The 26,332-nt window shown below is 46.3% G+C and overlaps 1 protein-coding gene across 1 annotated transcript; it reads right to left on the bottom strand.

Annotated features, from left to right (window-relative positions):
* Window positions 1-5,003: 5,003 nt before the first annotated feature.
* Window positions 5,004-20,806, bottom strand: SUCLG1 (succinate-CoA ligase GDP/ADP-forming subunit alpha). Its single transcript, XM_066631987.1, has 9 exons — window positions 20,698-20,806; window positions 15,212-15,315; window positions 12,826-12,942; window positions 11,940-12,152; window positions 10,593-10,650; window positions 9,025-9,108; window positions 7,529-7,680; window positions 6,674-6,862; window positions 5,004-5,247 (listed from the first exon to the last, which is right to left on the bottom strand). The coding sequence occupies exons 1-9, from the start codon at window positions 20,762-20,764 to the stop codon at window positions 5,221-5,223; spliced, it is 1,011 nt and encodes a 336-aa protein (XP_066488084.1). The 5' UTR covers window positions 20,765-20,806; the 3' UTR covers window positions 5,004-5,220.
* Between the last annotated feature and the right edge of the window lie 5,526 nt (window positions 20,807-26,332).

Here is a 26,332-nt window from a genome sequence, read left to right on the forward strand (position 1 = left end):
ACACCAGATAACAAGAGACCTGCAAGGCCTCCTGGAATTGTAGTTAAGAACATAAGAACAGCCCCACTGCATCAGGCCATAGGCCCATCTAGTCCAGCTTCCTGTATCTCACAGCGGCCCACCAAATGTCCCAGGGAGCGCACCAGATAACAAGAGACCTCATCCTGGTGCCCTTCCTTGCATCTGGCATTCCGACATAGCCCATTTCCAAAATCAGGAGGTTGCACATACACATCATGGCCTGTAACCGTAATGGACTCCTCCTCCAGAAACTTGTCAATCCCTTTTAAAGGCGTCCAGGCCAGATGCCATCACCACATCCTGTGGCAAGGAGTTCCACAGACCAACCACACGCTGAGTAAAGAAATATTTTCTTTATCTTTTTTTCTTTACCTCCTTATCTATATTATATTACGACTATCCAACAACAAAAAATACCAATTACAAACTCTGTTAGATCATGTCTTCTCCTGTCACTTGTTGCTGCTTTGAAAGTTATACTAGAGCAGGGGTGCCCAAACCCCGGCCCTGGGGCCACCTGCGACCCTCAAGGAGCCCCCAGTCTCCAAGGAGCCTCTGACCCTCCGGAGATTTGCTGGAGCCCACACTGGCCCGACGCAACTGCTCTCAGTATTAGGGTTTGACCTCTCGCATGAGCTATGGATGAGGGCTCCCTCCACTGCTTGCTGTTTCATGACTGTGATGCAGTAAAGGCAGCAAAGGAAAGGCCAGCCTTGCTTTGTACAAGGCCTTTTATTATTATTATTATTAACAGTATTTATATACCACTTTTCAACTAAAAGTTCACAATAGCCTTGAGCTATTGCAAGACCTTCATTCATTCATATAAGTTCATCTTTGATATATTCATTTATGTAAATTTATTCAAATTTGAAATGTAAATTAATTCTTTTTCTTCCCCGGCTCCCAACACAGTGTCAAGAGAGACGATGTGGCCCTCCTGCCAAAACTTTGGACACCCCTGCTTTAGAGTACTGGTTCTCTACCTGTGGTCCGTGAGACCCTGAAAAGTGGTCCACGATAGATCACCTTTGACCATTTCAAGCATCTCGCTGAGTGAGCACTCCCCCAAAGACCACTAGAGAGGGTGGAGAACAGTCTGTAGCTGACAATGACGTGTCAGCTGTGGCTATGAACAGTCCATTCTCCGCCATCTCCGATCATCCATGGGGGGCACTTGCTTGAGATAATGCTTCCCCCCCATCGGACTGAGCAGAGAATGGACCACCTGCAACCACAGCTGACCACAAAGACAGCAACCCAGATATCTTCTCTAGAAATAATAGATCTCTACTAAATGTTCTCTAATTATTACAGATTTAAAGATACCCTGTTATAGTTCATTTTGTCCCCAATTCTTGGAATTAATGGCAAAGAATGGAAGATGGGGTAGAAAAAATATCCTAATAAATATCAAAGGTATATTGACTGCAATCATATGCATGTCATGAGAATGGATGATGGCCGGATCCCAAAGGATCTCCTCTATGGAGAACTCGTGCAAGGAAAGCGCCCTACAGGTAGACCACAGCTGCGATACAAAGATATCTGCAAGAGGGATCTGAAGGCCTTAGGAGTGGACCTCAACAGGGAAACCCTGGCCTCTGAGCGGCCCGCTTGGAGGCAGGCTGTGCAGCATGGCCTTTCCCAGTTGGAAGAGACACTTGGCCAACAGACTGAGGCAAAGAAGCAAAGAAGGAAGACCCATAGCCAGGGAGACAGACCAGGGACAGACTGCACTTGCTCCCAGTGTGGAAGGGATTGTCACTCCCGAATCGGCCTTTTCAGCCACACTAGACGCTGTTCCAGAACCATTCAGAGCACGATACCAGAGTCTTTCAAGACTGAAGGTTGCCAACTAACTAAATTATGCATGTCTACTCAGAAGTAAGTTCTACTTCGACCACCTGGGGCCCCTCATTCAATGAAGTGCAAGCCCCAGATCCCCTTCCGGGAGTCATGATCCCTAGAGGTTTCCCCTGACTTACCTGGGAGCAGAGCCGCCCGGGAGTCAGTCCTCAGGCCAAGCAGCAGGGGGAGGGAGCCTGCCTTAGCCCCTGTAGCTCGCAGGGAAAACTGAGCCCCAGGGCTGCCACAGACAGATCCTCACACCTGTTGGGAGAGTAGTATCAAGGCCGGAGGCGATTGTCTCACAGACTCCAGGGAGTAAGTTCCAGTGAGCCATGGCCAGGCACTCAGTGGCAACCTTGGCCTGCTCCTGAGCCAGACACTGGGACCATGGGGGACCAAGCATGGCCCCAGAACTTGGCTTGGGATCAGGCCAGGTTTGCCGCTGAGTGCCTGGCCGTGGGTCGCTGGAGCTTACTCCCTGGAGTCCGCGGGTCAATCGCTTGCAGCCTTGTGACTGCCCTCCCCGCCGGCGTGAGGATGTCCCTGACCGATTGGACAGACTGACCAAAGCTCTAGGGTTCACTGTTGCCCCCTTGCCTACCAGCCTGTGGGGGCAGCACTGTCTGCAAGCCCAGCCTAGCCCAGGGGTAGGGGCAGTAATCCCTGCAAGCTGGCTGGTGAGCAGAGCAGGAGGAAGAGGCACAGGTGAGAAGAGGGATGAAGGGCTCAGGTGGGCAGCATTATAATCCTCCCAGGGAGGAAGGGGTGGAGCCTAAGGGGGCCTGCTCCCCAGCATAAAGCCCAGCCTGGCCAGGGATGAAGGCTGAACAGATGCTGGCGAGCCTATGAGCCAAAGCAACCTGGAACTGTCCCAGACAGTGGGGAGAAGGATCTGGGTGATGCAACCCCCTTCCGCCACAGCCCTACTGAGGCCAGACCTTGAGGGGTCCTGCTGCTGCTGCCTCCTGTGACCCAGTGGGCCCCCCATGTCCCAGGCCCCACAATCCCATCTCACTGTCTCCCCCCCCACTTCCATTCATTTGCCCCCCTCCTCTTTGTATCCATCACCCATCTGTACTTGAAGCAGAACTTATGCCCCTCCGCTCAAGCAGAGGTGGTCCCCATCAGGCCGCCTTGCTGGGTGGGCCAAGAGGAGAATGAGCTGAGTGACCCTGCCTGTGACTCGTAAACACAAGCAATCCAATTGGGCTCACTGCGTTGCTGCTACCTGCAGCTCCATTTCCAGAATCACTAGTTGCAGGCTACAGCTGTCCCAGCCTCCTTCCCACTTGTGCACAGTGAACAAGAATAGGATCAGAGAGCGGATTTCCATGGCATGTTGGGGGCAGGCAGAGATGGGGTATGGGGCAACTAGGTGCTTGAAACAGCAGCCTCATGACCCTCATGGGTCAGTCCTGGTGCAAACTGCAAGGGAGCATTATTGGTTGAACACTGGCTTCTGCAGAGCTTCTGGTGGAAACATTGGTGGAAGCGAGATGTTGGTCTTTGGCAGAGCCCTGCTTGCGTGAAAGCAGATCTCCCTTTTTGTTTGGATTTCAGAAGGTTGAATACAAAACTTTTGCAGAAAGCCATATTGCTACTGGTTTTATACCTGCCATAAAGCCATAGGCTATAAACTTGGTGTCGTGTGCGTCTGTGAATCCTGGAGCACACAACACTGGAGCAAAGTCGATTTTCCCTTTGGAAGCGACACCACGCTACAGATGCTACACCATTTCATTTTCCCTTAGCTGATTTTATTTCCATTTATAATGAAAGCAAACTGAAACTTCATCAAATTTCATTATAAGGCTCAGTCAGGAGTGTGGTATTTTATTGATGCCTATAAGTAGCAAAACTTGTCAAGGGAGAAGCATTAGCAATTATTTGCAGAAAATATACCCCCTCCCCATAAATGCAGTCTTTCCTCTTGCTTTCCCCCCCCCTCTCTGTAGCAACTCATTAGTAGTTCAAAACACATAAAATGAGCACCATACAAGAGCAAGGGACATATTCAGTCAGCATTTTACAAAGAGTTATAAACATAGATTTTCCCCAGCAAATTATAATTTGACTTCAAAGGCATAACCAAGACTATATATTATTCTTTCACATTTTTCCCTTTTCTCCCCAATATCTACATCACAAACAGCTTTTAAAACCCCCCGTTGTTCTCAAAAATCGTTTGCCACAGAGGCCAGAGGGGTGTTGTCAGAGAAATACGAGTACGACTACCCCTTGGGCCTCAAGGTCAACTGCAGAATTCTGGGGTGGGGAAGATCTTGTCCTATATTATAATAAAAAAAAAATTGGACGATCAAATAAGCAGTTTTTACAATGGGGCAGGGACAGGAAGGAAATATGGGAGCCATTTCAATACAGCAAGTAGTCGTCATGTTGTTCCCAGAATGCTTCCAAATAACATTGGGCGTCATTCATGACACCGAAAGGTGTCATTCACCAAACAGAGGCATTCTGGGGGGAAAAATTGTAGCTGCCAGCCACTGAAAAGAGCTCTGCTGCCTTGATACTGGAAGAAACAGAGACAACAGTAGGCCTGAATTAGATGCAATTGTGGGACCCCAAACTTCAGCTAGAAATTCTCTTTGGAAAACTTTTCTCTTAAGTCTAGTAAAAGTGACTTATTTGAATTTTTTATTTCTCCCCCCCCCCCCCAAAAAAAAAATTAGCTTTAGCCACCCAAGGCAGGTGGGCAAAGCTTGGCTTTAGAAAGAATGACACAAGGGCACAATGTGAACAAAGGTAGGGGCCACCACAGTGTGGCCTTGGGGCACTGATGCTTCCAACAGTCTGTAAAACTCTCTGCATTGCTCGCAAGTCATTCATGGTTTTATTAAGGCTGCACATATTAAAGTCCCTGTATGCACAAACTTCCAATTCTCATCGACACACAAACATTTTGGTGCTGGTGTAGAGCTTAAGCACGTAAGAACCACCACCATACACAACCAACTGAAAGTGGCCTGTGGAATGGCTTCATCCAAGTCCAATCACCCATCAAAAATAAGCTTTCAAAACCCCAAACGCTTTAAAGTAAATGCGTCCCTAAAGTGGCAAAGTAGTGATTTCTTTAAAGAATTATTTGAGAAAAGAAAGAAAAAGTACTAAACTTCAGAGTGTCACATAAATCATGTTTAGTGGTACATTTATTCATTTACGCTGATGTACAATCATGTCTGAACAAAGGAGCTGCTGAAAGCTGAATTCACAGAATGGACGTCAGTTGTATCCAGGTCAAGAAAAATCAGCAGGCACCAAGTATGAGGCAGAGGCAAGGAGCTCTGCCAAGATTCCTGCCATGGCATTCTCCAACAGATCCTCCTCCTCTTACAGCATTTTCCTCTTCTCAAATTCCTTGAGGGATAAAAAGGAAAGAAGATTCATAATTGGGATAAATGTTTGCCAATGGAGTCTCTGCATCAAAACATGCCTAGGGTGCGCCTTCAGTAACTGCGGGGTATCCGTCCCAGGAAGTCTCTGGTACAAAGTCTTCTGAGACCCCCTCCAGCCGCAGGCTTGGCATCTGCAGATATTGAAATCAGCTGATGCTGAGACCACGAATGAGAAGGGCCTGCTGTATTTTATTTCCTTTGATACGTTTACACTTATTGTATTGGCAACCTTCAGTCTCAAAAGACTATGGTATTGCGCTCTGAAAGGTGGTTCTGGCACAGCGTCTAGTGTGGCTGAAAAGGCCAATCCGGGAGTGACAATCCCTTCCACACCGGGAGCAAGTGCAGTCTGTCCCTGGTCTGTCTCCCTGGCTATGGGCCTTCCTTCTTTGCCTCTTAGCCTCAGACTGTTGGCAAAGTGTCTCTTCCAACTGGGAAAGGCCATGCTGCACAGCCTGCCTCCAAGCGGGCCGCTCAGAGGCCAGGGTTTCCCACTTGTTGAGGTCCATCCCTAAGGCCTTCACTTTTACACTACCATTGAACTTATAAATACAACAGGGTGCAAATGCCAAGTCTCTTTTCCTGATGGTCCTGCTCTCCCCATCTTGCTCAGACCTTGTCACTTTTGCAGTCTCCTTCCTTGACCTGGACCCTCTCTGCCCAGTGTGACTCTTTTGAGAACACTCTACTCTTGATGTCATGGTGTAACTTTGTGGTTAGGAGGTACAGAGACCTTCTGGATGCTATGCAGTATGTTAGAGAAAAGACAGCTGGCTTTGAGTTCAAGGAGCTGCAACAGCGCCTTTGGGCTCAGGGCAGTTTGTAAGGTCCTTAAGCAACTTTGGTAAATTAAAAGGCTTTATCTTTATGCGAGTAGACTGTTACATTTTAACACAATGTGCAGGAGACTATGGGATACACCCACAATATTCTAGTTCAGGGCAGTTCAATTTTGGGCAGCTGGGGGGGGCACATGACCCTTGCGTGACCGCCGGCTGGGCCAATGCAGTTCAACCCGGAAGTAATTGGTGGTGCTGTGATGACATCACTGCCGATTACTCCTGCGTTGTGAGCCTGCTGAAGTCCTCAGAAAGTGAGGAGAGGAGGCGGAAATGAGCACGGCAGGGATTCACGTGTCAGCTGGAGTGGAGCTGAACATGCTGGGGGAGCTCTCGCAAGGCCAGTCTGCCTGCCTCATGAGAGCTCCTTCCCCAGCATGGCCCCACCCACCTACTGAGCATTTTCACCTACTTGCAGTGCCAGACTGGGGGAGGGGAATGGGGGAGCCTGCATGCCACCCGAGGGCCATGGGTTGAACCACAATGTTCTCGTCACTCACTGACAAGCAATACCATCATTTCCGAATGTTCCACAACCGCTTGGCTAACCTTGTAGATAGTGGAGCCCAGCTGAGCGGGAGACATGCTGACAACTACTCCGGCATTCTGAAGGGCGGCAATCTTCTCTTTAGCTCCACCTTTACCACCAGCAATGATTGCCCCCGCGTGGCCCATCCGCCGGCCTGGAGGAGCAGTGATTCCGGCTATAAACGAAACGACTGGTTTGGCGCTCGGCCCCTGCGAGGAAAAGGATGAGGTTAGAAAAAGAAGGGGGAGACGACCACCCCAATGACTATAGCAAATGTCACGGTCAGCCAAGGAAGAGACTTCCAAGAAAGCTGTCAGAGGCAATGCTGAAGCGCCATCCTGAGGATTCTGAGCAGAGAAAATGAGGCGAGTACATGCAGTAAGATTCCAGCACCATGCAATTATATATGGATCATGAAACACCAGCAAATATTTTGCTGCTCCAATTAAAAAGATCCAGCTTTCTCAGCAGACTTCTCAGGAAAAAGCCTACCCTCCTCTACCCTGGCTACAATTTCATTCTTAATTCTTTTCATTAAGCACTGAAGGAAGGCCAACAGTCTGCCGAGCTGCAGACTCTTGTGGAATAGTCCAAGCAGAACTTCATGCAGATTCTACTGCCGTTTCCATGCTTCGGAAAGAAGTGGAAGAACAGCTCTGGATTCAGCTTCCCTTATCTCGTATAGCACTCTAGCAAGAGCTATAAAATAACCTTTGTGTGAGCAGAAGATGCCTTCTCTGTGCAAAAAGCACTCTATGGAATTTTTTTAAGCAGCTGAAACTTAAGAGGTGAGTGTTCAAAAGAGGGTATCCTCCCCGCTCCAATTCAAGCACAGAATATTCACAGATAATTTTGTTTTGGAGTGTAAAGCTTGCCTTATTGTTTTCTCTAAGGAACTCGGCAGCATCTTCTTCAGCATTTCCACCAATCTCGCCTATCAGAATGATCCCATCAGTGTGAGGGTCCTTCAGGAAGACGTCCAGGCAGTCGATAAAATTTGTCCCATTGAATGGATCCCCTCCGATGCCTGAAGGGATTCAAAGAGGAATGTGAAGAGCATCACACTGCCTTTGGAGAACAAATCGGGGGGTGCCGACTTTCTGTCATCTTGAATTGAATGTTTCCCTAAGGACAATAGTCTTGCACTTGGTAGCACCAACATCAGTTGTTAAGTAACTTTCAGGTTTTCAGATTTTGTCTGTTTCCAATGAATTATCAGCCCTTCCAGTTTCAGGGGGGGGGGGGAAAGAAACTTGGTACTTAATTCATAAGCACATATATCAGTGGTTCCCAAACTATGGGTCTGGGACACATCCAACCACCTAACTCTCCTAGCATCCACTAAAATTGAGTATTGGGAAAGTTAAGACAGATGAAAGAAGATATTTCTTTACCCAGCATGTAATTGGTCTGTGGAACTCCTTGCCACTGGATGTGTTGATGGCATCTGGCCTGGATGCCTTTAAAAGGGGATTGGACAAATTTCTGGAGGAAAACTCCATCACAGGTTATAAGTCACAACTTTCTGATTTCAGAAGTTGGTTACCTCAGAATGCCAGATGCAAGGGAAGGCACCAGGATGCAGGTCTCTTGTGGTCTTGTGTGCTCCCTGAGGAACCTGGTCTCTTGTGTGTTGTGACCCAATTTTTGTTGGATCACTTGATTAGGCTGTGTGCCACGATGAGGTTATACACGCCAAGGCTTAAACAAGCTGCTACGGCGGGGGAGGCACTGTCGCACAGTCACCATTATAGCCATCCCATTGGCATTTATAAATCAGCCTCTAGGGTCTCTTATGATGTATGTCAGTGGTTCCAAATTGTTTAAAAGATCAAATGGGCCATTTACAGCACAGTCCTATGCATGTCTACTCAGGAGCAGGGTCCAACGTGTTAAACTAGGCTTACTCCCAAGAAAGTGCGTACTGTGAATTAAAGCACCCCACCAGCAGCATGATCACCAACAGTAAGCTTGTCCCATACTTGGGCTCCCACCATTTTGCCACCCTGTTCAAACATGCAAAGTGGGAAGGGACATTTCCAAATAATTTAAGCAGGGTGGGGGAAAACAGTATTTCGTATTTGTATAATATACTGCATTTTCTAGCCAGGGTGGTGTAGTGGTTTGAGAGGTGGACAGACCTGGCAGATCCAGGTTCGAATCTTCCCCCTCAGCCATGAAGCTTCCTGGGTGACCTTGGGCCAGTCGCTTTCTCTCAACCTCACCTACCTCACAGGGTTGTTGTGAGGACAAAAGGAGGGGAGCAGCTGTGTACACCGCCCTGAGTTCTTTGGAGGAAGGGCGGTATCAAAATGTGGAAAAATAAATAAATAAATAAATAACACGCTGACCGAGTCTCTCCCAAACTCACCAACGCAGAAGGACTGGCCCAATCCAACTTGAGTTGTTTGATGAACTGCTTCGTATGTCAGAGTGCCAGATCTTGACACGATACCTAAAGAGGCAGGAGACAAACAAAATGACCGCAGATCCAAACCCAACCCATTAATGGACAAGCTGGCTCATAGGTCAAACAGGACATACACAGTTAGCCCAGAGACATCATATTCAACCAGTATGATCCTTACATGAAAAGGAACACTCCACGTGGCAAGGGAGGCTTATGGGTTCCCTACAACCCAATATACAAGAGATACACATTACACTGTCAGGAGCACCCCCCCCCCACCGGTTCAAAAGGATCCACAAGAGAGGTCACAGGTAACTTCTAAGTCAGTTGGAAAAAGCATCCTCACAAAGAAGACTTCCCATCAGTGGGAGCCTATTAAACCAAGTCACACTGGAGAAGGTTGACATTGTTCCAACCATTACACTTTGAAAACTCACTGCCTTCTTTTTTCTCTCCAACCAAGGCAGAGAGCTATTACTTTTCCAGTCGTTACTAGTTTTTAAAACTTTGTAAAATTAAAAATGTAAGACGTTTTTGGAATAAAAACACAAAATACTGCTTTTTTTTGGGGGGGGGAATACATTTTCAAATACCCCTAGCTATTGCCCCTCACAGGTTGCTCTTGGCTAACACCAGAAGGTTTTGTAGGTGCAGAGCAACCAGGACTGGTCAGGTTGGTTGGCTCTCCAGATGACCCTGCAGTACCTTGCTTCAGTAACTGGGCTCACTCCAGAAGTGGTCGCCTTTGGCCCAAATCCTAACCAAATTTTCAGCTCTGGAATAGCTGTTGCAGTGGGACATGTGCTGCATCCTGCAGTTGGGTGTCACTCACGGAGGCCTCCTCAAAGTAAGGGAATGTTTGTTCCCTTACCTCAGAGCTACATTGCCCTTATTTTGGTGCTGGAAAGTGGGTTAGGATTGCGCACTTTGTGGGTTTTCCCCTCTCAGTGGGCAACAGCTACCCTTCACAAGACTGTCTGTGTTAGGGTATCACGTCTATCAGTCATTGTGGAAGACACTCAAGGTTATATGAAAAGGTCAGGTACGTGGGCTGTGTGCCTTGCATCTCTCCCCCCCCCCCATCCTTGCTTGGTGGGCTGTGGCAGCTTCTCTGCATCACCACAGAAGCACATTCTTACGTCAGGAGGAGCCAGCTGACACCTGTCACATGCCACAAAGTGAAGATGACGGCTCCCATATGTGAACAGATGTTTTTGGGCAGGGCTGAGTCAGGGCTCGCTCAGACATAACTGGGCCTAGCTAGCAGCAGAAGACAACCATTCCTGGGATATGAATTATATTCTTTTTAATGGCCACTGAATTTTTTCAGCAATAACCTATGTGCTTTATCTACAGCAGCTGCCAAAGCATAAAAGAGAATGTATCATTGCAGGGACATCAGCGCATCCCGCGAGTCCCCATCACATCAATGCATGTCTTTTAAGACCAGGGAGCAATGTCAAATGTACAATAGGGTAAACAATCTTTCAATTTTCAGAAGATGTATTGAATAAACTTTGAGATCTTACCAATTCTCCCTTTCTTGTGAATGTGACCGGGCATGATACCAATTTTACATTCTCCAGGCTAAAAAAGAAACCAAACAAGAGGAATTACAGTTTTATTTCAAGTACTTTCCTGCCCTGTTGCAAGAACTGTTCAAAATTTCGCATTGTAAACTACCTTGGCAGAAAGAATGCTTTCAATGTTGACTGGTCTACCTAGAAATCCCTATACAATTTGCCATGGAATGTCTGTACATTGCAAAGAATTCTGGAGAAACACAGGGTTTCTCCACAGGGAGAAACACAGGGTAGAAACACAGGGTTTCAATGGGGCAAAAGCCACAGGGAGAAACACAGGGTAGAAAACACAGGATTTCAATGGGGCAAAAGCCAGGTCTGCTGGGCCCCACTGTCAACCTGCACAAACAGGGAAAAGCAAAAACCATCTCCCTGGGTTGCATCCTGCAAAGAAAGATCAGCCACAGTGGGAAGGCTGTTTCTCAGGAAGCTTGTCTACCATTGCTAAGCTTCTCACTGCAGAAAAAAATCTAGGTTCCCTTGGTAAACACTTGTTAACTAGAAAACAATGATGGGATTATATTATGATGAAATGTAGACCGAGTTATGATTTGACATCCAGTGAATTTCATGGCTGCAGGGCTGAAAACCTGGCATAACTGAGTTATGATTTGACATCCAGTGAATTTCATGGCTGCAGGGCTAAAAACCTGGCATAACTGAGTTATGATTTGACATCCAGTGAATTTCATGGCTGCAGGGCTAAAAACCTGGCTGCAGGGATAAAAACCTGGGTTTCCCTAACCTACGGGACAATATACTTCACAGGCACTGCTGCCCAAGAGCATGGTATACTAAGTTAGGATGATCTCTCCAAAGAGAGGCAAATATATTAACCAGAAGGGACACTCATCTTTAGCAAAAATCAGCCATTAAAACCACAAGTTTAAAAAAAGTCTCGCCATGGGTGGGGTTGTACTAATTGCTTCTCTCACAGTCTCCAGGTTCTTCACCTGTCAAAATGGAGCAGGAACTGTTTGCCTTTGACTTGGTCCCCGTGCAGCTGTGTTGACCAGTTTTAGAATCTGTAGTCGCTCAGACACAAACTTATACCTAATATACACAGGTTAACTGTATGTATGGTTCAAGCAGGACATCAAGGAATTAGCTCTGCTTCAATTCTGCACCTGACTCCTCCCCACCGCTCCATCTCCCACAAAGGCTTGCGGATGGTGGACCTTGAAGGTTTAGTAGAATACAAAGTAGATCCCAGAAGTTTGATGTCTTCCCACCCCTGCTTTAAGGAAACAATCTGAAATATCAGTCACCGCTTTAACTAAACTTGTGCCTTACATTGATAACGCCTGGACAGTTTGGGCCAACCAGCCGAGTCTTAGCCTGACGTAGCAATCTGTGTTTCACGCGCACCATGTCCTGCTGGGGAATACCTTCTGTAATACACACAACAAGGGAGATTTCGGCATCAATGGCTTCATTGATTGCAGCAGCTGCAAAGGGAGGCGGCACATATATCGCTGAAGCAGTAGCACCCGTTTTCTCTTTCGCCTAAGACACAATGACATTAGGACAAACAAACAATTCTCTTAAAACAGTCAGCATGTCATAAGGATACACTCGTCATCTCAACCGCTCCCTAGAATTCGAATTCAATCAGTATCCCAAATCAGGGAGGTGGACTTGCTCTGTGTCACACAACATGGTTTTTCCTCTTCAAGAAGAACACGGAGGACTCAACAAATTCCCCGCAAAGACGGCACTATTAAGGGCTCTCTGAAGTTCTGTCCCACACCACACTCTGTTGCTCTCTCCAGGTGCAAGACCTTCAGTGCATGTACGGAGAGTCCATTGAAATGACAGAGAAAGCAGCAGATGCTCAATAAATCCCTTTGTTCCAAGACACCATGGTTACTGGATCAAGAACTAAATCCTGATGGTGCTAGGCTATCTCAAGGTACAGAGGAAGTACAATGCTGAATGAATTTGCTGGGAAGTGACCGAGGGAGAGGGCAAGATCTGTTTCATTACTTCCCAGAGGCACCTGGATGTTTAACGCAAGCAGCAGGATGTGGGACCAGACAGACACTTTGATCCCTCACGTCCTTCTAATGTTCTTATACAATGGACAGATCTCTGGATCAGGGCGCAGGTTTTTTAAATAACAGTTCCAAATTAATTATTCGCCCCCTCCCCCAATTCTTGTGAATTAAGGTAATATTACCTCCTTCACCGAGTTAAAGACAGGAAGCCCCAAATGAACTTTGCCCCCTTTGCCTGGCGAGATTCCTCCTACTAGGTTGGTACCATATTCCAAAGCTTGTTGACTGTGAAAGGTGCCCTGCAAGAGAAAGAGACATGTGTAACAAAAATGAGGGCAAACTAGGAAGAAAAATGGACTGAGTAGACAGTATTCTGCACAAAACCCACTGAAGGAGATGGAAGCCGTGCAACAGCACAGTATCCAAGCCATTCCAATTTCTAAAATCTAGCACAGTTTGAAGAACCTTTCTCTGAGGTGCTACATTTCTAAACACAGAACTGCTTGGCTTGTTTAATTTTTTTTGAGAGGAGGCACAGGGAAACATGCAATCCACAACTTGCAGACTCAACCGGTACAGTCTAAACTTTACCACACAGTTACTCTGAAGGAGTATACTGGCTCTTGAACTAGACCAGATAAGCCATTCTGCAACCCTCTTATGAAGAAGATACCTCTAAGGGACTAATTCACAAATTAACTAGCTAGAAATGTTCTTGTTCTCAGTACTAAGACTCTCACCTAACCAAGATGGAAATGCATTCCAAATACTAAGCAGAGCACAGGAGACTATAAATACACCACCATTTGCAGGAGAGGCAAATTATGCACTGCTTGAAGCAAACATAAAGGATTTTTTTTTTTCCTAGTTTGCCCTGAGGTTTAAAATTTGAAGAAAATTTCAGAACTAGATATATTAACCAGATAAATAGATTTCAATTCAATTTATTTGCTTAAAACCATAGGTCGTCGCAATACATTAAAAGAAAAACAACAACAAAATATATAACAATAACCAATAAAAGCACTCATCCTTAAGATTTATGGAGTTTTGCACAGATCTTTTTTGCGGCTTTAGCAAACTTTGCTACTTGACAGGTGATAGTAACATCTGTACCCGCAAGCAAACTGCATAGCTGAACAGGCAAGGGTCTATCATGCAATAGTCTAAGTATACCAGCAAGAAATTGATTCCTAGGATGTTCATACAAGGGACAACTAAATAAATAGTGAAAGATATCATCAATAACCCCTAGTCCACATAGACAAACTCTTTGATAAAAGGGGGCATTATTATATTTCCCCTCCAACCAGGCCAATGGCATACACTGAAAGCGAAGGGCCATAACTGCTTTTCGTAACAGAGCAGCAGTTAAATTTATAAAATAATTTTCCAAACCAAAAGGTGTTTTATAAACATGAAACCAAAATGCAGATAACATTTGGGAAATAATACATAAATCCATCCTCTTAGAATAAAGGCTAATTTTTTCTTTGAGCAACTTCTTGATTTCATTAGTAATAGGAGTAGGAAGGGACTCTACAATGAGTCCATATTCATCCATTATAGGTCTAACCAAATTTGCCCAAGACTCTTGTGAAGGATTTTGAAGTTGTTCTAAAAAACATTTCTTTGGAAGGCGGGAATCATTCATGGAGTTCAATTTTAACCAATACCTAATGAGTGCAATATGACAGCTAGCTTCAATTGAAATCAATCCCACCTCAGCTCTTAAATATACAATTGGCGTTGCACGGGGAACAGATAAAAGAGATCTGGGCCAGATAAAAGAATTCTGGGCCAATTCCAAAATAGGGGACTTTGTATATCCCCAGACCTCAGCCCCATAGTTTATTTGAGGAATTATTTTTTTAGCAAACACCTCAACAGCTGGAGCAATTAAACTTCCCCCGCGAACTCTAGTAAATCAAAGTAAAGATTGAGTAGAATGAGTTGCTTTCAAATTAACTGCATTAAAATGGTACTTCCATGAGAGTTGAGCACTAAAATGGAGACCAAGACAACTAAAAGCACCAAGCTGTTCTATAGGTTTTCCATCAAGGTTCCATCTATGAGTTTTTCTCTTTCTCCCAAAAACTACAACTTTAGTTTTGGCATAATTAATAGCCAAATATTCTCTTATGCAATACTTACTCAATTTGAGCAAAAGCCTCCGCATATCCACAAGATAAATAGAAGTTTTAATTGATTAACCATCTTGCCATGTAACTCATTAATCTATTCAAATACACGCACCTGGTCAGGTTGTTGATAGAGGTACCCCTTTGAGATACTCAATTTTACGGTGGAACTTTAAGAACCAAAGTGCACCTCTCCCATTGACCGAAAAGTAGGGAAGGTCTTTTGTCACCTCTCGATCCTTTATTACAATAATGTACCACCACCAAAACAGCCTCAAAAATAGGAACATGCAATGTAAATAAAAGTTTTCCCCAGCTACACACACAAATCTCAATTAATCAACTAAAGCTTTTGTTTGATATCCAATGTTTGACAGACCATGAGAAAAATGCAAGGAATAGGTTGGTCACTCACTCAAACACACACCTGTTTGCCAGTAAAGCCCTGACAAATAACCTTTGTATCCTTAGTGATATAAAGATTTTTTCGCGAGGCTGCGTAGGAACAGTGCCGTACTCCATTTTTCTGCACTAGAAAGAAAAAGAGGGAAGATTAATCATTTCATTTTCCCCAGCATCTACAAAAAGTTCAAGCCAAATCACATTTTTGCCAGTCCACGAGCAATTGTTTGGGGCCCTCGTAGAACTGATTGGTTCCTGTCTAAACAACATGATCAACCATTCAGCAAGGCTAGGTGCTTTGATTTAAATAGGTGCCATTAAATCAATGGTCTCAAGGTTTCCAGCCCCACTGGATACCAGAACAGTAAAGTACTTTATATGCATCATCCAGTATTATTAATTCCACAAACGAAGACCAAAATTACTCACAGGACAAATTACTATGACAATTTGCAGAAACCAGTACAAAGCAATTTAGTTTAACACATTTCTACCCAGCCAACAGGTGTACACATTTGATCCCTGTTGCATACGTGCAACTTTGGGTAGAAATGGTTTAAGCAGCGACACTATATTCCAGTGTTAAAACACACTAACATTGTGAACTGACAACATGCAGCCCGAACCCTGGAAGCAAAGATACTTCAGACCAAAAAGTAATCTCTGCCACTACCTTCTTCCTTGTCCACCTACGATCTTACCAGCTGTCCACCTACCAGCTGTAATTTTTCACACAACAGAGATAGAACAAGGCTGTGTATTTTTCGCACAACAGAGATAGAACACAGAGGTGCAAGGTGATGGAGGATGCTGAATATTTATATATGGCTGTTCAACAAAACAGTTCACAAAGCACTTTACATAGCATAAAATAGATAAATCCCTTAGCTGAATAAATGGTTTAGATGTGGCTACAAGCCTATGTCGACATCTTCTTTTTTTAAAGAACAGTTTCATGCCTAGGACTTTATCGCCAGGAACACCAACATTCCTGGAAATTTTGTACCTATGGTTCAGAATCCAGCCATCTTCCTAAGATCTTATGACTTTGGGCAAGGTCAGTACCATTGCCTCATCATCCCCCAAACACAGCAAACATATTTGCTATTCTAAGGCCTGGGTCCTTATCAGCCCTGTTATTTTTCTCATTCCAGCATGGAAAAAAAACTGACCAGTGCTTACAAACTTCTTACTCAGGGTGTGTCATTCCTTAATCCTTATACCATTTGTCAAGAAAGTACAGAACTTTTTGAAAGTGGGAGACTTGATATTGGTTCATAAGACTACAAAGAAACAGTTTCAATAGACATACTGCTTGGGCATCCCTTATCTGAACTGCTTGGGACAAGAAGTATTTTGGATTTCAGGTTTTTTCGAATAGACTGCTTGGATATACATAATGAGAGATCTTGGGGATGGGGCCCCATGTCGAAATACAAAATACATTTATGTTTCATATACCCCGTTATACATATGGCATGAAGGTAATTTATATAATATTTTTTTTAAAAAAACTGCATGAAATAAGGCTTGTGCATGAAACACAATTTGTGATTTCTTTAGGCAAAAAAGTAAATAACGGTCAAGTTGGTGCACAAAAAAGTTCTGTGTTTTGGAATATTCCATATAAATTCCGGATAAAGGGTGTTCAACCAGTATTGTCCTTTCTAGAGTCAACACTCTCCATTTCAGCTCCATGTGAAACAGTAACCAGGATCCAGAACTATCCATAGAAACTGCAAATAAAAACAGGTTACAAAAAACTAAACTATGCACAAAGGTGCCATTTGACTTTCGTTTTACTGCTTCACAGCAAATGTGTGTGCTTTGCCTCTCACCACTTACAGGCTATAAAACAATTATGGTCAAGTTCAAATGCCTCCTCTCCAATTAGCATTCAGCTAGACCAGCCAGATGCAAGGGAGGGCACCAGGATGAGGTCTCTTGTTATCTGGTGTGCTCCCTGGGGCATTTGGTGGGCCGCTGTGAGATACAGGAAGCTGGACTAGATGGGCCTATGGCCTGATCCAGTGGGGCTGTTCTTATGTTCAGCTATTTTCAACCACTGTGCCGTGGCACACTGGGGTGCGGTGAATGGTCCCCAGGTGTGCCGCGGGACTTTGGAAGAGGGTCATTTATCAGTAGAACCACTGCGGGATGTGAGCCCCCATTGACAGCACAATGTGCCTTGTCAATTGTCAAAAAGCTGATGGTGTGCCTTGACCATTTTAGTGCCTTGCCAGTGTGCTGCGAGATGAAAAAGGTTGAAAATCACTGAGCTAGACACAGGACTTTGCCTTCATATCTAAAATGAAAGGGCTGCCAAGACAACTCAAACAGCACCATGCGCTCAATCCACCCAGGTAAACCTGGTAATCTTGCATGTGGGGCTTGGGATAAAATCCACAGCTATGATAACTGGGTGATGAGTGCAATACCCCAAAAAGAGTTTACTACTGTGGACAGGGACAAGTTGCGAGCAGCTTAAATGTGGTTCTCTAAGACAAATGCCCTGAAACACAATTAAATCACCCACCACCACGATGAACACAACAAGAATTAGGTTTATCCTGCTCTAGATGAGTGGGCTGCAGAAAAGTGCCTTGGAAAGGCCATGTGCAACTACCTGTCCATGCTGTAAAATGGGAACCTTAGGGGAAAGGATTGAAAAAGCACACTACCAGTAGCAGGGACACTGGAACTTGTGCTTGCTTGATAGAAAGCACTGTAGGAACATCCCACTCCTGCAAACAAGATGCCCTTCTTTTACACTATGCTTGTATAAGTGCAGACAGCATATAAAGCATAAGGAACAAATGGTCTTGGCTTTATGCATTGCTCAGCAACATGCACAGTTTTCTCTTCCAAATGCTTTTTCTGTTTGGTTTTAAATAAAGCATGATGGGGGGGGGGCAGTCACATACCACAATGATCAGGCTCAAGAAGAGCCCAGGCTTAAATTTAAAGAATGGTTAAGTAGTTGTGTATAGCAATTGCAAGGCACTTTTTTGCAGCCTGCTGTCTTCCTGCCATCTAGGTCAGGCTGCCTTGGGTCTTTTTTAGGGGAAAAGGGAAAAGCAGGGGAACAAAGTTGTAAAACAAATTTTTAAACCTCATTTTTGTTGTTTCGATGGCTATGATGATTTAGTTTAAGTTTTGAGGATTTGTGTTCATAGAAGTACATTCCAAAGCCCAAGAGCATAAAAGCTTTTTAAAAATAGTCCAAATTAATCTTACTTAAACCTCATGGTTTTTTAGGCATTTGTAAAATCCTGGCAGGCACTTTGGCTCTTGGTGTAAAACAGTACCGCAAAACAGATTATTAGAAAACAAGGATTCTGTGTCCACCAGCTGTGGCTGGCTATTTATCAAGTCCATGAATTATGTGCAATTAGTGTTAATATCCAGCGTATAGCAGCTGCAAGTTAGTTGTAGTCCTGCCTGAGGTTCATGCTGTTTTTCATATCCAGCCCTCAGTGATAAAGAGTTAAGATTATTCTGTCCTCCAGCAAAGAAAGTCTCCCTTACTGCTGCAGCCTCCCATCCTTTAGCAGCAGGTGACCACATTCAATGAAGCCTCAGTTGCCATGGAAGATGCAAGAATACATGAATATTTGCTGCAAAATCATTACCAGAGCTCAGCTTAAACTCTGTTGTACAGTCGATTCGGTCTGCTAGCTTTTTTTAAGCAGGACATCAAATTTCTCTATCTTATGCCAACCACATGGGACTCAAAGGACCACAAGAAAGATGCCCTAGTAAACACTCAGCTAGTTCTGCACTGCAATGCACTTGTACTGCATATGGCAGGGGAAGGCAACCTACAGCCCGCGGGCTGGATTTGGTCTGCCACCCAAAATCATCCGGCCCATAGTCTCAAAAAGATATATCTACCCAGCCCACAGTGGGCCTAAAAAAAGAATTCAAGTTCGTACTTCTCTCTCTGTAAAGCTTACAGTATAAGCAGGTCGAAGCTTCCTTTAGGCATCATTCTCTGTGTCGGTATGCATCTCTCCCACTGCACCCATCTCTTTTTTCTTAGCTCTGTGGCCTTATTGGGAGGTTCACACATGCATATAAATGCGCATGCATTCTTAATATTGAGGGACCCAATGTTTGGCCCCTGTACAGAAGAAGGTTGTCGACCAAGGGGCACAGAGCTCCTTTATTGCACAGAGCCACCAATAAAGTGAAGATCCTGGGAAAGGTGTGGAAAGAAGCACAGGGGGGGCAGTGGTAAAGCACAGCTAAGTTTTATGTCACAAGCATGGGATATTGACTGACAAAAGATCCTGCAACACAGAACATGGACAAAGCTCACAATACTTTCATGAGCATAAAGAACTGTACCCTTAATAGGCCTTATTACAGCAACTGATTTGCACAGCTCTCCTTTTTTGAAATTAGATACTTAATTGCCAATCGTAGCATGGTGACCTGATGACCTGAACCTGTGTATGTGTGTTTGCTCAGGAATAACCTGTTACATTTAAACTGGATGACTCTCAAGTCAACATTCCATCCAGAAACTAACCATGCTTGCTTGGACTTCACTGTTTTCAATGAGCCAGCTCTGAACCTGGTTAGTAGGACACCTTTAACCTATGCCTGTGTGTATCCATACATAAATCCTATGACACACAAGAGACCTACTCTCTGGCCATATATCGGTAAACACAGAGCTAAGTCCTGAAGTCCTTGATTCTATTCAGAAACCAGCACTGCTGATTTCAATGGGGTCCTTCTCCAGCCAGAGAGCTGCACCCTGGCTTCATCCCTTGAAAGCAGGAGGGCTGATGCCTGAACAAGGAGGTCATAAGGGTGCAGACCAAAGGCCCATACAGTCCAGCTTCCTGTGGCAAGGAGTTCCATGGCTAATTACATGCATAAGAACAGAGCCTTGCTGGATCAGGCCGAGGGCTCATCTAGCCCAACTTCCTGTGTCAAGGAGTTCCACAGGCTAATCACATGCATAAGGACCTAGGAAGAGCCTGGCTGCTGGCTCAGGCCAAAGGCCCATCTAGCCCAGCTTCCTGTGGTAAGGGGTTCCACAGGCTATATATGCATGAGGGCATAGGAAGAGCCCTGCTGGATCAGGCCGAGGGCTCATCTAGTCCTGCTCCCTGTGGCAAAGAGTTCCACAGGCTATACATGCATGAGGACATAAGAAGAGCCCTGTTGACTCAGGCGAGAGATCCATCCAGTCCAGCTTCATGTGGCAGGGAGTTCCACAGGCCCACTACTCAAAGGCCTGGCCCTTCCTCGCAGGGAGGTCCCACTGCACGAGGGGAAGCAGAGCCTCCTCCTCCTGGCCCTGCCAGCGAGGCTCTCAGGCAAGCAGGCCAGCAGCATCCCCAGGTGTCCAGCCTCTCCCATTGCTTTCAATGGGCCTACTCGCGAGTAACCTTGCACAGCCCCGACCCTGGAGGGAGGGGCGCAGTGACCCCCACCCTGGGGGGGTCAGGTCACGTGACAAGTAGGGGCAGCCCAGCCAGCCAGTCAGTCACTCACGGAGCAGGAGGAGGCGGCCCAGGCCCCGAGCAGCTGCAACCCCCGCGCCGCCCCCACAGCAAGACATGGTCGCCTCCGCCGTCCCCTCCCGGCTGCCAATGACAAGGGGGCCTTTCCTGGCCAGTCACACTACTGCGCCTGCGTCAAGAGGGCTTTAGTTGTCCAAGGAGAACGCCTGAAAAACTTAGCCAGGAGAAACCACTTCGTAGGCCGATTAGCGCGCGCACGCGGTTCTTCTTCATCTCCACGAATGCTCTGTGAGTTTTTTTTATCTTTACGGGCGCTCTATGGAGCGCTTACTGCTCTGGGGATAAAACAGGCACCTCAAACACAGCCCTCCCCCTCATGGTAACGCCAGGAATAGCCGAAGGCAGGGAACTATAAAGGACCCCTGGGACTTCCTCCACCGAAAGGGCTTCCGGGGATTGTAGTTTCTCTCTGGGGTTTGCCGTTTGCCTCTACGCCGAAAGCGTTTCTGGGGATTGTAGTTTACCTCTGGGAGGGGTTGTAGTTTGCCTCCACAACCGAAAGGGTTTCTGGGGACTGTAGTGTGTGAAGGGAGAGTGGGTGGTGGAGGCTGCAGACTGGGGAGGCTTGCTTGGTCTGTGTGCTTGGGAAGGGGGTGCTCAAAGGTTGCTATCCAGCCTCCTCTGGGTGCATGAGGCTATTGCTGCTGGATCAGACCCAGAACATCCCTCTAGGCTGCAATCCTACCCACACTTTCCTGGGAGTAAGCCCCATAGACTAGAATGGGACTTTTGAGTGGACATGCCTAGGCTTGGCCTCCTAGCCTGCATCCTCTTTCACCAAACAGGCCACCCAGATACTTTCAGAACCTTGTAAGCTGGAGTCCTCCCTCCTTCCCACCCCTGGGGCTTGTGCCCAGTGCTTGTCCATCACAGGTATACTGCCACTGAAGCTGGAGGCTCCACAAAGCCATCCTTAGGGCCCTTTGCAGGGTCTTGCAGTGCCTGGTGCTGCTCTCTCTTCTGCTGTTTCCTCTTCCTAGAGTGGGAGAGGAGGAAGTGTGAAGGAGAACAGAGTGGTGGGCTACAGCAGTGGTCTTTGACCTTCTTCGTGTCACAACCCCTGTATCAGTCCCTTCCCCATTGCTGAACTCAGGCCTCCTTGTTGGGCCATCAGCCTTCAACCAGTCGAGGGATAGGCAGCAGGGAAGAGCAGTGACACAGCTAGAGGAGGTGCAAAGCACTAAGTTTTGCAGGGAGCTTCACCATACCGTGCAAGTGGCCTCCCCACCCAGCCATTCCAGGCATATGCTTCCATTTTGCTCCCACCACCCAGAATGGCTCCAAAGGGGCGGGGAGGGGCTGCTTGCACACCACAGTGAGGCTCCCTGCCAAACTTAGTGCTTTGCACCCCCTCTAGCTATGCCACTGGGGAGGAGAAAACATCAAAGGGTCCCCTGGAACCTAACCCCATTTTACCCATAGGCTCAGTGATTCAGTGAGACTGGGTTCCCCACCATTGATTTATCTTCCCCCTCCTCCATTATAATTGGGCTGTCCCAGCGTGATAATTGGGCTCTCTCGTATCTTGAAAATATGAACAAGATTTGTGCATGTTCTGTCATTTGCAGCTCATGAGTTTCTATGTGAGAACAAAGTGCTTATTTCTGGCCATCATCTGCTTCATGATGTCACCTCCTGCTTAATGATGTCATTTCTGGCCCGCAGCAGGCACCATGAATTCTAACTTCACCTTCTGTATGAAACAAGTTTGATGTCCCTGACTTAGTGGTTTGTCTATATGCTGAGCCTCATACTGCTTTCTCTTCTGCCTGCAGCAGATTCAGGCACCCTCCCCATATGTTAATTTCTCTTCCAATATCTTATTCACAGTTGCACTCAAAAAGCTACCAAGTCTCCTTCAGGCTAGCTGTCAAGGGTCCCTGGAACTGCTTTCAAATGTAAATTCCTATCATAAGATGTTTAGATTCCCCTGCCTCACCTCCACACCATCACAGAGGCCTCACTTTGAGATATCACCAGCATTGTTGCCTGTCGGGTCTTATCAAAGTGGACTTTGATTTATGCAGTAAATTCAGCTGGGAAGACTCAATCCTGTCCTGCCATCCCCCCATCTGTTAAAGGTGATCTTGACATTTGATGGGGTTTTGTAACAGTTGAGCAGTTCAGAGGCAGAGATGACAAAAACTTGTTCCACTGACATTCTCCCTTTTGGCCGGTATTCAGTCAAGCGTGAGACCCCTATTCGTTTGCAGTGTTTATTTTTCCCCAGAACTCGTCTGATCTCGGAAGCTAAGCAGGGTCAGGCCTGGTTAGTACTTGGATGGGAGACCGCTTGGGAATAGGTGCTGTAGGCTTATACCATAGTCTCTCAAGACTGAAGGTTGCCAACCACCATTTTCCCAGCAATTCAGATGTCAAGCTGCAGTCCATCCATGCAACTTCAGGAAGTGTTCACTTTGGGGAGCACACAGGAGCTTAGCTGACTTTCCCAATGGCTGAGCCATTGACCAATTAGGGACAGAACAAACGCAAAGAAGATGGGCTGAACTGTTATGGGAAAATCCTCCCCCCCCCCACTTTTTGCTATACTTTTCTTCCTATTCCTGGTTATGCTTGTTTACTTGATCTCCCCCCCCCCCCCCCGTCACACACATCCTAGAAGGAAAGCAATAATCTCACTTTGGGTGCAATCCAGCCCTTCACTTGGGCCGGTGCAAGTCCCTTGCGCCAGCCTAGGAGGGTTGCAAACATGCTGCTCCGCTCTCCTTGGACTTCTGAGCAAGTCCAAGGAGACCCATTGGGCCAAAGGTGCCTTACCCAGGGATAAGGGGAAAAGTTTCCCCTTGCCTCTGGCCGAGCTGCCTTGGGCCTCTATAAATGCGCTGGATACAGCACAAGCATCTTGGCTTGCCTGTTCCAGCGCAGGATAGGATTGCACCCTTTGTAATCTGCTTGTGCATCTTTTCATTCTGTGTTTGCTCTCCTGTACTTTGTACCAAAACATTACATTATACCTGCCTCTTGCATTAACCTGTATAAACCTCATCTTAAGTTGTCAAGGCATCCCCTGCCACCAGGATGCTAATGTGTATGTTAACCCTGCTAGCCCTGTTTACCTACGTTCTGACTAAGAATTAGTCCATTCACATCAAGTTATCCGTTCACACATTAAAGCAGCCCAGCCCAAGTTGCACATTTTTTTCCCCAACCGAGTAACTTGCACATAGAAGCAATTCCAAAAATCATTTAATAGTAAGGGATTTTCACCAAGTTGTCACGCCCCTGATGTAACACACTTGCCAGGATAGTGTCCGCTTTGGCTCACAGTACTTCCAGACCTTTGTAAGACAACAGGAAGCTATTTGCACTTTGAACTCTCCCCCCTCCCACATTTCTTCCCCTTATCTCATTGTTAAACACTGGGTTGGAAGAGCAGGGAATTCCTAAAAATCCTTCTCTTTCAAGGTGACCCTTTTTCCTGATTTCTTTGACTGCACCAAATACATTCTGCACAACACAACCACCCTGAAAGCCATGTACATCTCACACTATTTTTAGGGCAATGGAACACATCTCTATTATTTCTCTATATGCAATATCTCCACATTTGTTCTTTTGTAATAAAGCAATATTATTGGAAATTATTTCTCTCATAGCCCAATCCTACCCTGCACTGTGTCCAGGAGGTGGCTGCCACACAATTGGGAGTAAGGGGATTTATTTCCTCTTACCCCGTGTAGTGTGGCAGCCACCCTGATGGGGCGACTTGGATCTCTGCCAACGATTTCACTGGTGCAGATCTGAGCAGCCCAGTGTAACTGTTACCCTGCATATGTCTGATTTCGTCTGATCTTAGAAGCTAAGCAGGGTCAGGTCTGGTCAGTACTTGGATGGGAGACTGCCTGGGAATACCGGGTGCTGTAGGCTTATTCCATGATCTCGGAAGCTAAGCAGGGTCAGGCCTGGTTAGTACTTGGATGGGAGACCGCCTGGGAATACCGGGTGCTGTAGGCTTATACCATGATCTCGGAAGCTAAGCAGGGTCGGGCCTGGTTAGTACTTGGATGGGAGACCGCCTGGGAATACCGGGTGCTGTAGGCTTACATCATAGTCTTCCGAAACTGAAGGTTGTCAACCAGTGTAACACTGGGCTGCCTGGGAGGGGGGTTAGAATACAGCCTAGATCACCAAGGTGGGTGGCAACCCCCTCCTGGGCCCAGTCTGCTCACCAGTCTGCCCTCCCCGCACCTGAAATGCCACTGGTCCACCCTCCCCAATTCCCTGTTTCAGCCTCCCTAGGCTGGTGTGAACTCACCCTTGGCAGGCTGGAATCCAGTGCAGGGAGGCTGGCATGTCTCCTTGTACTGGGGTGGGTAGGCGGGGCCGAGGAAGGGGTGGTGGTGGACCCGATCTGCCAACATGAGGCTGCTCAGGCCTGTGCCAGCCATTTTGCTGGTGCAGGCCAAAGTAGCCCCATAGTGGCTTTCCCCAGGGCAAGCTGTCAAATGTCCCCTTACCTCAGGGAAACCTCCAGCAACCTTGTTTCCTGCTCGCAGCATGGACAGTTCAGTTAGGATTGGGCTGCCTGCCCTTCAAAGTGAAGAGGGAGATTAGAACATGAAGGACATTAACATCTCCCAACATCTCTTGGGCAGGAGGTCTGGTCTAGAGGGTAGAGCCTCCGTTTGCCTGAAAATAACAGCTGAAAGTCGCCAGTTCGAGGCCACCGGCACCGTGAACGGCGAGACCTTGAAGCAGCTGACAAGCCAAGCCGAGTTTTTCCATCTGCTCTTTGGTCGCCCTTCAAGTGAGATATGAAGGATTGTCAGCTTGCGTGGGAGGAAACTGGAGGCCAGAATGTGATACCAGATCATAAAAGGATCCATCTGAAATGTTGTAGTTCTTGAAAGACAGAACCTTCTTCAATTGTAAAAATCCCTATAGGTATTTAGTATAGCCTGCCTGTGTGAACCGCCTTGAAATAAAGTCTGAGGAGAAATCTGAAGACCATGAAAGGCGGTATATAAATACCTGTATTATTATTAGTATTATTTATCTCAGCCCTAATCTAGGGGAATAGGCAGATTGCCCAGCTATCATCATTTCTACTCAGCCGCACATCTCTAAGCCATTCTGCGCCACTCAGAGCTTGGCTTCCCAGAAGTCAGTTATCATCACTAGTGTTCTGGAACCGTCACCAGGCAGCCATAGAAAGGCTCCACACAGTGGCGCAAAGAATTAGAAACTTGATCCTGTAGTCCGTCATCCTTGGCCAAGAATTCTCTAATTCTCGTTTAGAGGTCCTTAATACATAGATGTCCTTTTAGAGGTCCTTAATACATAATACATAGAACGACAGTTCCCAGGATCCTATGGGGGATAGGGAGCAACTGTTTAAGCCTATAGGACAGATGTGCCTTCTTAGTTCTCTCCCTGCTCATTAAAACTCCTTTAAAGTCCACTAGGTGTCACTAGTATTTCATGGCATGAAGATCCAACTCAGTTTAAAATATCTTGTCAGATGCAGCCATGCCTATTTTTTCTTTCAGTTATTTTGCAGTATAGTGCCTCCCCCCACACTTATATAGAGGTATCAGGGTAAAAAATTAAGCCCCTTCTCTGCTAAGATCTGCAAGGCAGTGAAT

The sequence above is a fragment of the Tiliqua scincoides genome, chromosome 6 (genome assembly GCF_035046505.1).
Source record: "Tiliqua scincoides isolate rTilSci1 chromosome 6, rTilSci1.hap2, whole genome shotgun sequence".
NCBI lineage: Eukaryota > Metazoa > Chordata > Lepidosauria > Squamata > Scincidae > Tiliqua > Tiliqua scincoides.

Bases quoted from the DNA above. Each gene is read 5' to 3' on its own strand.
- SUCLG1 (XM_066631987.1), bottom strand. From the start codon at position 20,764: ATGTCTTGCTGTGGGGGCGGCGCGGGGGTTGCAGCTGCTCGGGGCCTG. The intron at 7,681-9,024 runs GTGAGTTTGGGA...GAATCCCTTCAG, and splicing joins GGGCCAGTCCTTCTGCGTTG to GCATCGGAGGGGATCCATTC. The intron at 6,863-7,528 runs GCAAGCTTTACA...TTTTCCTCGCAG, and splicing joins TCCTTAGAGAAAACAATAAG to GGGCCGAGCGCCAAACCAGT.